At 39.4% G+C, this 16,815-nt stretch overlaps 1 protein-coding gene across 1 annotated transcript; it reads right to left on the bottom strand.

Moving 5' to 3' along the window:
• Positions 1–51: 51 nt before the first annotated feature.
• EIF2AK1 (eukaryotic translation initiation factor 2 alpha kinase 1) lies at positions 52–15,714 on the bottom strand. Its single transcript, XM_086622378.1, has 15 exons — positions 15,618–15,714; positions 15,077–15,235; positions 13,139–13,275; positions 12,364–12,395; positions 11,814–11,913; positions 10,912–10,992; positions 10,417–10,534; positions 8,710–8,761; positions 7,635–8,004; positions 6,441–6,552; positions 4,701–4,807; positions 1,481–1,601; positions 1,275–1,354; positions 662–895; positions 52–174 (listed from the first exon to the last, which is right to left on the bottom strand). Exons 1-15 carry the CDS (start codon positions 15,712–15,714, stop codon positions 52–54), a joined length of 1,923 nt encoding a protein of 640 aa, XP_086478504.1.
• Between the last annotated feature and the right edge of the window lie 1,101 nt (positions 15,715–16,815).

Raw genomic sequence — 16,815 nt, 5'->3', positions numbered from 1 at the left:
AAAAAAGTTTTATATAACTTAGCATACAATAAAGGTTAGTTCTTCCTGTAGTTAAACTGGAGAACCTAGTCTCCTATGATCATCTTGTTCTTCAGAAAGCAGCCTTATTCTTTCTCTCAGTTTTTCTATTTCTTCCTCTTGCTGTCTCACCTTCTGTTGTAGGTTAAAAATAACCTGAAAATGAGAGTCAGTTTACTTCAGTTATAGACAGGCAAGCATAAAGCAGTATTAACTTATTTGAATCATGTTCACAATCCACCACAGACACATACTGCAGCACCACAGCTGTTCTGTGTATTTAATGCTACAACTTAATCCACAAAAAAAAAGCATGGCAAGGAAAGGGAAAGTGATAAAAAGATTCTGCAGAGCTGATTAAAAGCTTTTCTGACCTATAGAAACACCTGAGGCTGTATGTAAATCAACTGTCCAGTCTTCATAAAGTTACCTGTACTTAATGACCATGTATCTCATTTCAAAGACACCAGAAACACTAATATAGTGGTCTAAATACTGTAATCAGAAAAATGAGAGTCTTAAGAGGATTGTGTAATTAAGTTAAAAACAAAACAAAAACCTCTAATACAGGCAGGGAAACTAAGGGGATTTTCTCTCTCTATTTCTTTATCATGTAAAGGTTGAGGTTATGTGCATAACTTACATGTTCTGTGGTATGAAATAGTTCACTTTCACGCAGCTGAGCAGCAGTTGGTCTTTCTGTAGATACCTGACTGGTGAGGAGTTTAACGTACTTGGCTTGAATAGGCCATTTTTTGCAGAAAGCATGAGGAATTTGGCCATTCCTTAAACGTGTAAGAACTTCTGTTCTTTCCATTTCTGTTCCAAACGGTTGGAAGAGTTCTAGCAGGATAACGCCCACACTGTACATGTCTGACTGGTAATCGAGTGAAGAAAAAGTTTATTTTTAATTAGTTACTAGATTTCTTTTTCTCATAAAAAACTCATGATATGAAAAAGTTTCATGACAAGGAAGTTTCATGATGATAGGAAAAGTATCGTGACACTACTAAAGGAACACATTCAAATCTACATGGACTTCCCAAGGTCATCTTAGAAACAAATAATTTTTGTATTAGTAGCAAACTAGAAAGCAAAAGTTGAAATCCATGTTTCAACAAAAACATTAGGAGTAACAGTAGGAGGACTATTTATGTATTTACCAAATAATATGTATTTACCAACCGAAAGGCTTGTTTTATTCCTATTATCTATCATCATGTGTTAATAGAAAAAAACCCAAACATACTCCCTACCTTGAAATCATAGTGAGATCCCTGCAGCTGTTCTGGTGAGGCATAGAGGCACGTTCCCACGCCTGAAGTATGCTTCAGTCCTTTAAAAAGGCAATTTGGACTCAGCTAGAGTTACATTGTTACCAGTTCACTTAATTTATCATTTAATGGTTTTTAATATCATGGAAACTTAAACACTGAAACCCACTAAGCTTTTTTTGTCCTACCATTTATCCTTTCTGTCTTAAACCACTGGTCTGCATCATCCCAAAGAAGGTCTTTGCAGGCTAATCCAAAGTCTCCTATTTTTACGTGATGATCTGATCCATGTAGGAAAATATTTCTGGGCTACAAAACAAAGACAGTATAAAATCTATATAAAGAATTATAAAATTTCAGCTGTTTCAAAGTCTATAAAATCCTGTGCTTCACAGGTATCAAATAATAATTAACACTTTCATTAGTGAGAGAGAAAAAAATAGTTAAAGCTAATACCAAATTACGTGTTAGCAACACCATTTGGGCAGAAAGACCACATATGAAGGATCTAGAAAAAGGGAAAAAAAGCAAAACAGGAAAAACCTATTTAGTGGAAAGTAGTATTTTTTTCAGCAGAAAACAGGAAATTTGCAGGACAGTAATGGTAACAGGAACAGGCAAGAGCGGACAGCAAATTAGACTAACTGATGTAGCAGGAAGGAGGACTAAACATCATCGTTGAGCTAGACATTATGTAAAACTAATACACTTTTCTGTATGATAAGCACAGCTGCAACATGCTACTTGGTTCTGGGAAGTTACTATAAAAAAAAGTGATGAGAGACTTGAGTAGAGAGCACTGACTGGAAAAACTGAAATAGTTTTATCCATATGTTTTGGCTTTAGGACCACTAAGGACGAGAAAAGATAGCATTATGTATCTCGAAAAAAAGACATACTTGCCAGATAAAAGAAAATAGGAAAATATTGGGTTTACTTAAGTCTGTATCACAAGGTTTCTGAGCTTAGGTACGTTTGGATGAGAAGTGAAAGCACTATTGCTTAGTACAGGTCTTTTTCCCACTAACTAGAAATTAGGACTAGTAAGAAAGCAAAGGCAATTTAAGCCTTTCTTTTTCATTCTTAAACTTTTGCTGGTTTTATAATACATTTTGAAATATTGCACTGAATAATGCGGTTACTTCAAAGCTATTCTTGAACCAGTCGTCCTGCAATATCTCAAAGAATGACACTATTTGAGTACCAGATTCCAAATCTATTCCTGATTACAGATTTTCATTACAAAAATTACAATTCCCTTGTCTATGAGTAACGTAATCAAAGGAGCCAGCAGGCCTGCCACTGTGTTTTCCTGTGGGCAGAGGAAACAAAATTCAGGCCATGAAGAGCTACATGAAGTACTAATAGAAGATGACAGTGCTGTTAAAGCTTTACTAGCTGACCATCCTGCCAGTGAAACAGTGAGTGCCTGGAAGGACCCTTACACCTCACAGACCTGTTCTCTCTCTAGGTAACCACTTGATCAGGACTATAATTTGTGATCAAAAATAGTTTAGATTAAGAAATCTTACATTTTTTAAAAAACAAACAAAAGAGGGAAGGTCCCCACAGAGATCACTAGTTTAAAGACGTAAAAGAAAGGATAGGAATAAATGGTCAGCTTTCAGTGAAGGGTATCATCAACTGATTCTTGTATGAATCTGTGCTGAGAACAATGCTGAACAACATATTTGTAAATGGTTAGAAAAGGGAGGATGAATGGTGAGATGACAAAGTCTGCTGGCATTATTCAGAAACCAAGATGAGGTCTGAATGCAAAGAACTGTGGAAGGATCTTGCAGGAAATATAATGAGAAAAGGAATTCAGTGCAAATAAACACAAAAATGTAAACAAAGGGAAAAACAATCCCAATTTTCAACATGTAACAACTGTCTCTGAGTTGACTGTTACAGCCTAAGTGTGGTGTCACCACAGATTGCATCTGTTTGCTATTATATAATGGAGCCAACGTAATCACCCAAGATCATGAAGGACCAACAGTATTCATGAGGCCTGCTCAGGTGGCAGAAAGGAAATAGTGGATCTTCTGTTCCAGAATAAACCAGTTAAACAACAGATGGGCAATCTCCACTTCTCATTTCTTTAACACAGCTGAAATTTAAAAGATACAGCAGTGCTGAACAAGTTGCTAGGCTCCTCATAGGCACTGACGTTACAAGACCATCAAGGACACCTGCCTATGGACTTCTGTTCTCAGAATTTCAAATACTGAGAGACTTTCTTATAACATTATCACAGAAATTACTGTCCCTGCAACACATCTGCAAAATCACTGTTAGAAGAATATATGGTGAAAACAATGAGCACTGGCTCAAGAACAGGCTCCCAGTAACTTTATGGAATTCTTTATACAACTACCAAGACTTCACACAGTAAGGCCATGATGACACTAAACAGGAAAGCACACTGAAAAACTGTTGACCCTGAAACAGTCAGCAGAAAAATTAAAATTAATCCAGAGCAAAGACAGTGTGTTTTCAAGTATTTCCAAGTTTCCACGCATGGAGTTTTAAAGACGATTTTTACATTAATTTCCTTACGTAGCTACTGTATCAGATGCAGAGAACCTCCGTAGGAAGCAGAGTAGGAAAATGAACATTCACTTCCTTGCTATTTGATTCCATCAGTTTAAGGGTGAGGGGCAGGCAAAGTACATCTATCTATGCTTCACATTTAAGCCAGTCAGTAAGTCAAAACTATTCTTGCAGTTCCAAAAAAACTTCACAGGAACATATAAAGGGCATTCTATTCTAATAATTCAAAGTGTTATTTTTTTAAGTCTGTTCTTCAATTACTTTTAATAGGAATGAATCCAAAACTTTTAGTTCAGTCACTAACGTCACCTACAACTTCAGTCCCTTAGAGGAGATAGCAACCATTTTGAACGACAGCAATTACTTGCAAGTGAGGGATTTTTTTTTTTTTTAAACCACGTAACTATAACTTGAACATATTTTCAAAAGCTAAGTGATATGCTGTAGCAAACTGAGGTGCAGTCAAGATGCTTTGCTTATTTTTATAACTACCTAAAGAAAATTTTTTTAAGTAATTAGGTAATTTAGGTCCTACTCTGGTCAAGCAAAGATTAAGACAAAACAAAACCAATCTAACCATCCCTGTTTAAGACAAGAAAATGGCTTCACAAAGGAGAAGGCATTTCCAGATCTTAATCATAATTCACTTGTAAGTCAGTGTAACTGAGTATTACGCTCCTAGTAAAGAAAGTATGGTGCTGGTATAGAGGAGACAATGTATTTTTTCATATGGAACACAGCCAAATTCTTAAGAGCCCAGGTCATCTCAAACTGAACTATGAAGTTGCTTTCATTCTCCCATAATGTGAGTTACCTTTGTTTTCTTTAACCCTAATAATTTGATGAACTTACTTTAATGTCTCGATGCATCACTCCCATGCGGTGGATATAGCATATTCCTTCTAATAACTCTTGAAAAATTTTCATTGTCCAGTAGACATCCACAAGATGGTATGGACCTTAAAACAATTTAAATTATTTCAGCTAATTTGACTGAGTTATTTAAGTTTATGGTCTTGTTGAATTCTGTTTATTATAAGGTAGAAGAAATTTTTAACAGAATGAGCATAGTTTAAAAATGGAATTTCCCATGCTTTTCTTAATATTTTTGAAACACTAAATAGTCACTAACCTCAAAATTCCAAAAAAGAAAGTTCAAGGGACATGAACACGTCTACCTGAAAAGATTTCTCCAAACTCCATCAGATAGTGTTTTCTGTATTGATTTACACCCTTCCTTTTTGGATACGAATCCTCCTGCTGTTGTGCTACCCTCTGAAATTCCCAAATGCCCTCTGGCTGTAGCTGTCCTAAATAAACTTACCATCTCATTGCTTTTACCATTTCCCACATTATTATTTTATTAAACTACACTGTGTTCCTGCTCTAATGACCCAGATGTAACATATCTGTTGCCACTTTGAACATTCACCATTTACTCCTACACGAGTTTCTATTAATGTCTAACCTATTATAGCATTCACCTTTCCTCTCCTTCGCCTATGAAAACATGTGAAAAGGGTATTTTGCAAGGTCAAACACCTAGTAGTTCTGTCATTCCCTGACCAGGATGTCATCTTTCAGCTTATGAAAGCTAAAAAGACTATGATTACAGAAGATTAGTGGAAGTCAGCTACATCACATCATCTACCTGGTCTTGTCCAAAGCATTTGATAACCTGGTGTAGTGGAGGGTGTCCCTGCCCAAGACAGAGGGGTTGGAACTAGATGATCTTTAAAGTCCCTTCCAACCCAAACCATTCTGTGATTCTATGATAATAGTTAGCTACTAAACCTGACTCCATGACTGAAGAGAAAAACAGATTTATATTAAAAGCATTTACAACTAAGATTAAAAATTAATCATACAGTTTATGTTTTACAATCTGTTAGGCATATGCTTTTTTTTTATACAACCACCCAGAGAAAGGAACATGTCTAGGACTAGACTTTTTCTTCCAAATGTCAACAATTATTGAAGACGGCTTGATATTAAGGTGTAAGAATTCCTCTGGCCACTCAAGCAAAGTAAATGTTAAATTCTTTAGACTAATGACAAATTAGCCTGCATAAGAGTTTTCATTATTAAGAACAAACTTTAAAGCTTTTAAGTATGTGGTAACCTGACTGGAACAAAAGATGTATTTATATTTTCCACAGCAGATAAATAAGTCTGTGAAGCGCTCTATTTTGTAGCAGCAAGACTACTACCAAAGCAAAATTTCAATTATTTAAACAGCTTACTGAGAAAAAGTAGATTCTGCCAACAAAAAAAACGACTGTATTCCAACTAAGTAGCATTGCCTAGGCACAGATCTCTCCAGGTAACAACTATGCCTCAGGCACACATTCAATCTTTTTTGAAGAGTTGTCAAAAACTCACAAACTTAAATCTCTTTTACCAACATCTATCGTACAAAGATGTAATACTAGCCACTATTTGATGAAGTGAATAAAAATCCAATGAAGAAGATCCATATTATAAGATGCTGAAGTAAAACACAAAATCAGGCAAGTGGACTTCCAATCAGGAAAAAAGAAATATTTGCTTTATAATTAATACATAGATTTTTAAGACAGTGATGAATCTTACTGGAAGTTTCCTCTGTTCTTTCGTTGCATCTTTTATTACGGTCAGCAATCCAATCCCACAAGGATATTTCACACAGTTGCATTTGTATAAGAAGCATCAAACGATACTCCACCTAATAGAAAAATAACGGTCCGTGATTTTGCCACTGTAATATGAACAGCTTTTCATTAGTTATTTTCTTTAAAGCTAATAAAAACAAAACTTGTTTCTTAAACTAAAGAAAGTTAAGATACCAAAATGACATCAAATACAGCATTACTAATCTACTGCATTCAAGAAGCAGATGAAAAAACCGCTATCTAGTTTTGGAGTTTTTTTGCTTGTTCCTCAAATTTTAACAATTGCCATGTGATAAAAACTAACAAAACAGCCAGCTATATACCTGAATATTCAAATTAGAGTTTAAAAGCTTTTAGACATACTGAACAGAGGCTCATTCCGGCTTAAGAAAATACCGTAAATCAATGTAAAATAGCAAAAAAATTCAACCTCTTGATATGGAATTTTATTATTTATTAACATGAATATGTAACTTCATACTCAGTTTCTGATAATGTACTAGTTCATTTGATAACCTGGACAACTGAAGCAAACACTTTTAAAATCTTGGATTTCTTGTGAGAGGGAACACCAAATGACAGGAAAAGCTTGAAGCATTGCAGAGCCGGCTGTGCGATACAAAGCATTCCAGCAGTATGAATGCCAACAAAGTTTCAGGAGCACAGGCAGAGTGGTCATTCCCTGCCCAAATCCGCTTCTCTCCTTTTCACATGTAATCCTACACTGTACAGACACCACATTAAATACCTAAACACTTTTATCCATAATATCTGAATCAGTCATCATTATTGAATACTGAAGATTTCCAACTTTGGTGGTTTGTTGTTTGTTGGGGTTTTTTTTTACTCAGGAGTAGTACTTTTTATTCATGCAGGTACTTTGAGGGGACCCAAGATGACTACCACATGGAAACTTTCTTGTATGTTGTGTTTTGCCAGCTCTTCTGGTCAGCTTCCTTGTAATGGTGTTACCCACTTAAGTAAAAATTCTCTGCATTTTTGGCATTAACTGCAGTCACTTCTTTTTTTTTTAAAATTTATCATTATAAATCATTCCTCTGCCTACCAAACTCTACTTTACAAACATCATTAAATTAGACAGCAGTTAAGTGTATTTGAAGAGAACAGTATTTACCTCAAACTCTCCACAGAGAGCTACATCATTCTTGGAGCATTCTTCAGTGCAGGATTTACTTCCAGTGCTAGCATCTTGATCCAGACTAGAATGAGGACCCCGTGCTGAATGATTTTTCACATCAGTTGATCTACTGCTAACACTACTTACAGAGGCTTCTTGTAATTCGATGGATAATCCACATTCATTTGGTTTCATACACTCTTTACTATTGCTGTTTATAAAATCACTCCTTAGATCCATATTCTGCACTAACTCACTTTTGAGATTTCCAAGACTGGTACCGTCACAGGACTTCTTTTCTTGTGAAGTAAGGTCAGCAAAGATAATCGAACTACTACTTTCCACAGTCTGAATGTGACAGTGATTACTGAAAATAATAAAGGGAGAGAATTCAAAATACGTACACAGTTTTACACCAACTATTTGTGATACACCATTCTGAAAACATTTTTTTTTTAATTGTAAACTGCATTCCAGAGTAAGAGTTCAGCTGCTTCCCCATATAAAATTTTAGGATTACATAATTGGCAGTGTTGGCTCCAGCCTTTTTAATACCTTCTCCCAGCAGGGATTCCTGATAGCTGACCCAGACAGCTCATAGATACATACAGTCCTAGGTCACAGCACTCACTGGACAGAAGTGTGACGCATCTTCATTCCTTTAAAGTTAGGAAGTTGCACTATAACTCTCAAAAGACTCCATGTCCTTATTGAAAGGGCTAATCAACACTTCTGAGAAACAGAAGGCCCTATCACTCTGATAAAACTCCACAGTACTAATCAGTGTTGCTGACTGGCACAGAACTTTGGAAGTAAACTTGAAGCCCAGTACTACATTCAGACACTCAGAAACCAAGACATCCAAAGAAGGTAGAAGTACCCAGTAAATATTCTTCAGCTTACGCAACCAGAAGAGAAACAAGGACAAGGAAAATTAAGACTGTTTTTGGTTTTAATTTGGAAGCAAAAAGCTCTTATGCTATATATGCTGAATTCTGCACTCTTTTAATGTTACTTTTAAAAAAAGCCTAATGTTAAAGCCAAATAAATCCTTGAGATTTATAATACTTACTTGCCACTCTCTTGCTCCAAAAATAATGGCTGCAACTCCATTATTGTTTCACCTACTGGATGAAAAGATAAGTATGGTATTTACAAAACAAACCATGCATATATTTATTACAAATTAACATCTAGGCTACAGCATCTCACTAAATTTAACTTCATTAGCTGTAGATATCTTTTTTTCTACTTCTGCTGCTGCAAAAGGTGTTTCTTCCCTTTTTCTGGAAGGGACCTTTGAAGGTCCCTTCCAGCCCCAACGATTCTATGATTCTATGATTCTTAGTCTACTAAGAAGTAACTCTAATATGTTTTTAATTTTCCTTTAATTGAAAATAAAATACGTGTTGTATGAGGTCCCTGAAAGAGCTGTACTGGGCTCTGTTACATATTCACCTTTAAGAAGTCAGCCTGTTCAAAATTAGGGCGCATAGTGTATACGATAATACACAGTTAAGAAGTAACTCCACAAGGCACCATGCTTTGTATCACCCTGCTGCTGTTTTGACGACACCTTGTATTTTGGAAATATTTTTCATTAAAATTGTACATTTATGTGAAAAAGCAGTTTGTTTTAGCATACAGAAGCAAATATGAAACACCAATCTTGTAAACCAAGGAAAACCACTAAGTACTACAGGACCTACCTACAGATCTAGTTAGGTACTTACATTATCACCATTAAATACTTGTGAAGTACTCCTAGCACTAAAAAGTTGCACCCTTCCAGATTCTCAGTACCATTCGTTAAAAAGTCTTGTCTGTTCTACTGTACTGTCAACTTCTTATGCATTTTCTTTTGTGCTTATAGCTGAGTGGGCATCAAGTCACTGACTTGGAAAGCAATAAAGTTATATAGAGCATAAGCAAACCTCCCACTAAGAGAGGATCAAAAGATTTTACTGCTAAAGGCATTCCAGAAAAGGGCAAGAAAGAAACGGAACAACAGATTAGGATTACAAAAGGACCAAAGGACAAAGTGTGGGAAGAGCTAAGAACAGAGAAACTGAAAAGAAAAAAAAGGGGACAGGGAAGAAGGTGTAAAATTTATATAAACGTAGACAAGTTCTCAACAGTTACAGACAGTAGCTGATACCCAAAAAATCAGATTGCTCTGTCACTGCAGACCTGTGAAACGCAATCCATAACATTTAAAAACACTCCTATGGAAAGCAAAATAAGAGGGATTTTTTTTTTTCTATTAAAGTATTTGTTCCAGGTTCTTTCAGTTTTTCTAAACTCTTTTCCAGATGGGAAGAGAAGCATAGTAGAAAATTTATTCTAGTTTTGCTACAACTCTGAGATTTCAAAACATAGTAGCAAATTTGTGGAGTTTTTTTCTCCTATTCATCATTTTCCCCTCAATATCTGAAATACTTATCCCCAGTATTCATTCTTCTTGTCAACTCACTACTTTTTGCATTAAAATATTTTCACCGCATTCCACTGAACTTCACACAACCTTAAAATCCTCCTCACACATTACCAGAAGTGAAGCTAATACTTCCACAGTTCCAAATTCATCACTAAGTAACAGATAAGTTATTAGGCAAGAGACTGAAGCGCACAGAGGGACACGAGACCTGGCAGTCACCTGTAGTTTGCTCTTTTTTGGTTGTTTTAAGGAGGAGAAAAACCAGTTATTTTATCAAAGAAGTAATACTCTCCTGCATGTAGTAACACAGAGGTTATAAGCAGGATGCAAGCAAGAATTAACACGATATGCTATACTTTCCTTTTGGGCGTGCTGTTTGAACTTGTTCCATCCAAGCAGTGTGATAACCTACAATACTAGGATGCTGCAGCCCAGCCAGCACTTTAACTTCTCGTAGCACCTAAAAAGACCAAAAAGTAACAGTTTGACTGTCCTTTATTCTGAGTGCTGAGTAAACCCAAAAGATGACAAAAAATAAGTTTCTGACAGAGAAAGAACTGATAAAATTATTACAGTAATGGAGAAAATTTGGAAGATTTAAAACAAATTATGATTTTCATAGAGATGATCAAATTCAAGTCAATAACATGCTCCTTTTAATGGACCTAAATACCTCTCATTTACTTTTTTCTACTGGGCATTGATAAGGTCAAATCTTTAGAAACTCAGAATGCATTAAAAATTATGTTTTGGAAATATTAAGTGCATTACTAAGTTAAAGCAGAATCAGCTAGAGCAGACAGAGTTAAAAGAGATGAAATACAAGAAAAAGAATACCTTCATGCAATCTCTTCTTGTAGCCTTCTTAATGTTTATTTTTTTAATAGCATAGAACTGACCATCTAACTTGTTTCTGACCTGAAAACAATTGCAATAGGACAAAATTAGATGTTAATATGCTTAGATTCATGGATTATTAAATACTTTCGAACCAGCTATTTTCTAAGAATTAATTTATTTATGCACTCCATTCAGATAACCTCTCACCCATATCAGAGAATGAAACTAGGACTAGGCCCCAGTTGTCTAAAATAAGGATACTCTACTTTTGCCTTCTTTCAGGACTGCAAACATCTAATCCAACCTTTGTGAAATGCACAGCTTTACAGCAATCTTTCAATCAATAAAAAAATTGATAGGTCCTGATAAATGCTTAAACAGGTTCTCAATAAATCCGTGATACCACGACTGTCATTTACATATGGCACGTACCACACGGGGAATCTTAGGCTGTCCATCAGCTACGAGTATTCAACACAATTAAAATTGAGTCGGACAGTTTACCTTCATGTTCAGGCTACTTTTTTTCAAGCAGCGACAACTGGAACGTTAGGGTGTGCAGACTAATCAGTTCCTGTGGCTGGTTCAAGGCAATATATCACAACACTTCACAAGAGAAATAAGTTTTCATTCACTTTAGAAGGGTCAAAATACACAAAATAAAACATTTAATATATCCTGCTTCCGACAAACACAAAACAGAAACCAGAACAACTGAGCATCTTTTGAAATGAAATGCCAACATCCTTCACACGTGTGGGTTTGCACCTGTTCTATTGGAAAATGTGAATTTTTGTTTTCTATTAGAAAAATAAACAAAACAGCCAAAACAGTAACTCCAAATTTCAAAGAAAAACTAGGTATAAACTGCTAAGTTATAAACGGAAGGTAGGGAATACCTTGTATACTTTACCATATCCTCCTTTTCCTAGCCTTGCAATCTCATCAAATTCATTCAAGTATCGCGAAGTCTGTGCTTCAAAGAGAACTTCTTTTTCCCTAATCAAAAAAGTTAGGCTGCATTAAAGCAAATTACAGGTAAGGTATTATATGGGCTACAGGTGTAGAGAATCTAGAATTAATCATTTACATTATGAAAAGAAGAAGAAAATACTTTGACATTACCATTGTGAATACTGAAAACTAGCAGATTGCAACGGTGTACACATGTGCTACAAATCGACACTCTGTCTTAATGAAAGTATTAAGATGATTTCTTTAAGTTTATGCCTGATAAATGTTGTTTTCCTGAATGGTGGCACTAACTGTGAGAGCTGTACTGAAGAAGGAATTTTCACCAGATCGTTTTGAGAGTTTGGAGAAATTTTCACTTTTTCTATGTTTCAGAGCCAAAATATGAAATGCAGTATTAATTAAATTCAGGGTGGAGCGCAGAATTTTAGGGAGGGAGTTAAGTTTAAACTAATTCTAAATGCTTTGAATACATACCCAATTGCAAGAGAATTTCCATTATCAAGTTCCTATGAAAGAACAAAATCTAACATAAAAATATGCCATACAGAACAACAGGTCTACCACACCATCCGCACAGCTTAATCAAAACAGAAGCTACAACTATGTTCTTAGAAGAAAATGAGGTTACTGATAGCCATTCATTCTGCAGAGAGCTTCACCAAATAAAAGTATTATTATCCTACCAGTAATCTGCTAACATCTCTCAGTTGGAGAGATTACTCCCCTTTGAGAGTTCTGCTGGCAAACAGGATAAAACGAGGGCTCTAAAATGTGCTTAAGACAAAATTAACTGGCTTAGTTCAAGCAGCGAGATAAGCAAACTGGTCTGATTCAGCCTGAAGCACATTACGCAGCATACAAATTATGTCCTCCCCTAATATAAATACAAGAGTGTTAACATAATTAACTGGAACAGTTAAAAGTTGAAAATGGATGCCTGTCCATTGTCAAAAAAAGCTGTAGCAATACTCAAAGCACCTTGCCTGTGTTTGTAATGATTTTAACTTTTTTTTTTTTAATTTTGTAATAAGGAACAAAATATTGCTGGCTTCAAAAGCTTTGGTTTGCACCTACAGAACCAGAACACACCATCCCAAACAGCTAAGGCAGAACGGGAGTACCGTTTTGTATAATTATTAGAAAGACGCAATCCAATATTAAAAGAACCCCCAAACAAAAGCTTCTTTGGATGCAATGATGTGTTAATTCCTTAACGCAGAGGTTGCCAAAGAAACTTAACAAAGCTTACCCCGTTAAGTATTTGCCGATTAGCTGCTTTCATTAGTTCAGTAATGGCTCTATTATGCTGCAGTCTTACAGTACTAAATTCATCACAGAAGGCAAAAGGAGAGAGTAACCCTGTTCTTGTGAAAGCCTGACGAAGTACTGTACAAAGGAAGAGAGAAAGGTCGTATTATATAAAGCCCACCAATAAGACCATGTAAACAGTTGTTTTTTAAATGAGAAACTTTATTTGAAAGAGAGTGCATTTGAAAAACTGAACCCTCACTCCTACTCTAATGTGTTCCCCATACTCTTAGCAATAAAAACTAATTAAATCCAAACTAGAGCTGCTCTGTGGGAATCTCTTTGCATAATACAGTTATTTGGCATGCCCTTCATGGTAATAACTGTGTCTCCTCTTCTTCCCTATCTCAGCAGATGAATTATACAAACATCCACCCATTCACTTGTTACCCTTGGACTAATTTTGATCAGAGAAAAGAGAAATTCAAAGCCTGTTCACAATTATAAGGACATGTTTATACTAAAAAGTTGTAATGTCAAGATTTTCTAATTCACATACAAACTCACACATTTGAGCACGCATTCATAGTAAAGAATTAAGTCGCTCCCTTCCATTCCCTCCCTCAAAGCACCACGTCTTTCTCAGTTTGAGTAAAACAACACTGTGGCAGACAAAAACGTAAAAAATACTAAGGACAGGTGCAACCGTGAAGATGCTACAAAAACATACTTAAAAGTTTTAGGAGTTCTAAGGTCTTAAACCAAACTTGGTCATAAGAGATTTTTTTAAGATGTTTCTTTCATACTGGTATTTAAAAAATCAGCCTATTACATTATGTTTTAAAGGAGATAAAATGTATTGAAAGTGAATCTACAAGAAATCAGGAATTCTGGCACACAAGCCTTATGGACACAGTTACACACACAGAAAAGTGGGAAAAACGCATCCTTGCCAACACGAATATACCAGCCAAAACCACGAAACAGATACAATTACTGCAATATGTATTGCTTTTATTCATCAGGTTTATTCTATTCGGGAAACTGGTTTAAACTATACTGATGGAGGAACGTCATTCTCCATAGTATACCAGGAAGCCAAGCAGCTACATACTTTGGAAGATGCCCAGATTGGTTTTTTTGTTCCTCTCCCAGAAGGAGGAAATTTGGTTGGATTTTTCCCCCCAATATTCTCAGGTTTGAGAGAGATAATAGTAAGACCCAGGGCCAAACATCTACATCAGACTTTGAGAATGAAAGAATGAGAGTTGTCTGCACTGTTGTTACTGGATGCTATTAATGGCTTCAATTTTAAGTACAAGCAATGTATTAGATTTTGTTTTCCACAATCATGTATAGTAAGGAGAAAAACCTTGGAGAGTGTTTCTCAGATGCATGAAGTATGTGCTTAAGTGAACAAAATACCTAAGTCAAGTCACATACAAAAAAGACAGATTGCAAAAGAAGCACTTCACACCTAAAATGCGGGAAAATAAAGGATTTACAATAGGTATTTACTCTGATTTCACAGACCATAATTTTGAGAGATTTAGTGAAGACTATGCTACAGCTATTTCTTAGTAAATATTTTTATTAAACTCCTTTTCTATCTGTGTTCTTAGATCAGATTTAACAGTTTGTCAAAACACCCTGCTACCCTTTTCACGATGCAACTCACATGATTTAGCTGGAACAGAACTGTCTGATCCTTACATTACAACCATATTCTGCCACTGTTTTCAAAAACAACACGGCTCTCCATTCCCAATTAAGTTGATTCGGAGTGTTCATCATCTTCTCAGAATCACTCTTATAATCCCAAGGGGATGAGACCTACAGCTTTGTATTGATATTACACTGCAATTCTGCACAGAAGAATCAGGTATATATTTTTTCGGTATGGCAGTTTAAGAGACAGGAAAGAACTACTCTTACTAACTTCGGAACAAACACCTGGAATGAACGGGGTTGTGCGTGTACATGTGGCAGAGATGCTCCAGCAGCGACACGAGCAGCAGCTGATTTTGGATGGTCGAAGTGAAGTTCACAAACTTTTGCGACCCGTTTGCAACTCGCAGCTCCGCCGGCACATCCGATTCTGGAAAAGGACAGTCAGATGGATGAATCCAGGTCTCAGCATATGCCTATTGTACCAACACATCAAACCCACGAATGAACCCAGCCAGCTTCAACACAACCCGGCTTACAAAAAGGCACTACACGAGCTGCCACTCAGCGAGAACCTTAAGACACAAAAAATGATTTTAATTAGACTCCTAATTAGTAAGTGCATATAAAAAGAAGCTAACCAGAGAGGACGAGGCTCTCCCCGAGGGAGCGGGAGCTTCCGCAGGGCGCTCGCTGCCAAGGGCCTGCCCGCTCTTGCATCACCCCCCGCGGCCGCCGCTTCCTCAGGGCGAAGGAGGGCACCTCCCCGCACCGCCCGCCGAGGACAGGGCTCCCCCGCGGGCCCCGCTTACCGTCAAAGCGCGGCTCCGGGCTCTCCTCAGGGAAGTCGATGGCGGGCGGCGGCGCGCGGGGGGCCGCGACCCTCGGCGGGAACCCGCCCCGCGACATGCCGGGCGCGGCAGTGCCGGCCTGCGCTGCGGCCGGCGGGGCCCGCCCGCCTCCGGGGGGCGGCTCCGGGGGCCGGGCCGGCGTTTATGGCCGCTCTTTGAGCGCAGAGCAATAAAGCCTTAACTGGGGAAATAAACCGGAGGGGAGCAAAGGCGGCCGGAAGGCAGCAGGCGGGCGGGAAGGCTACGGCCGAAAAAGGGGCTCGGACCGAAGCTCAGTGCCGGGGAGCTGAGGCGTCCCCTCGCGCAGCGGGGCTGGCGGAGACCCCTCACCTCCGCGCCGGGGCTCTGGCTGCCCGCACCACCCGCGGAGCGCGCCGCCCCCTGAGCCCCGCGGAAGCCCCCTCCTTGCGGCGCCCCCGGCCCCTCGCCCTGACCGGGGGTCGCCGAGCCCCCTCTAGCGGCTCCCGGCAGCGGCACAGGGGCGGTGCTGGTCCCCGTGTGACCCGGAGGAGCTCGCTTCTCCCCCCCGCCGCCGCCGCCGCCGCCTCCTTTCCTCCCCCCGCCCGCTTGCCCGGCCGGCGCCGGGCCCCGGATGCAAGAGGCCGGCGGAGGGACGTCATTGTTCCCCGACGGGCTGTAACAGTAGGCGGAGCGGGCCGGGCTGAGGCGGGGGCTGCGGCGAGGGGGACCCGGCAGCGCCGAGTCAAGCGGGGCCGAGCCAGGTAATGGGGCTCGGGGGGAGCGTCGGGCCTGGCGGCGGCCTGGCAAAGCCCGGCAGCGCCGCGTGCGTCTCGCCGCCTGGAAATCAATGGGCCGGGGGGGAGGGGCCGGCCCGGGAAAGGGAAGGGAAAGCGACCGGCGGGAGCAGCCGGCTCAGCCCAGCCCAGCCCTGCCCACCCCCGCCGGGGCGCCGGCCGGGCACTCGGCCGCTGCCCTCCTGGCTGGCGGGCAGCCGGAGGGGGTGGGACCCCCGGGTGGGGCGGGGCGCCGTCCCCAGCACGCGGCGGAGGGACCCAGCCCCGCTGCCGCCACCACCCCCTGGGCCGGCGGGACCGGCCCCCTCCCGGCGCGGCGGGCGGTAGCGGTGCCCGGCGCGATGCCTCCGCTCCGCGCCCGCCTCCTCCGTTAGGCGCCGGGGTCCCGCCGGCGCCCGCCTGCG

The sequence above is a fragment of the Tauraco erythrolophus genome, chromosome 17 (genome assembly GCF_009769465.1).
Source record: "Tauraco erythrolophus isolate bTauEry1 chromosome 17, bTauEry1.pri, whole genome shotgun sequence".
Classification (NCBI taxonomy): Eukaryota; Metazoa; Chordata; class Aves; order Musophagiformes; family Musophagidae; genus Tauraco; species Tauraco erythrolophus.
The sequence above is the reverse complement of the archived record's forward strand: the minus strand, read 5'-3'. Positions and strand labels throughout refer to the sequence as shown.

Bases quoted from the DNA above. Each gene is read 5' to 3' on its own strand.
- EIF2AK1 (XM_086622378.1), bottom strand. From the start codon at position 15,714: ATGTCGCGGGGCGGGTTCCCGCCGAGGGTCGCGGCCCCCCGCGCGCCG. The intron at 8,762-10,416 runs GTTAATTCTTGC...TTCATCCAGTAG, and splicing joins AGGAAAGTATAGCATATCGT to GTGAAACAATAATGGAGTTG. The intron at 896-1,274 runs GTAGGGAGTATG...CTCGATTACCAG, and splicing joins GATCTCACTATGATTTCAAG to TCAGACATGTACAGTGTGGG.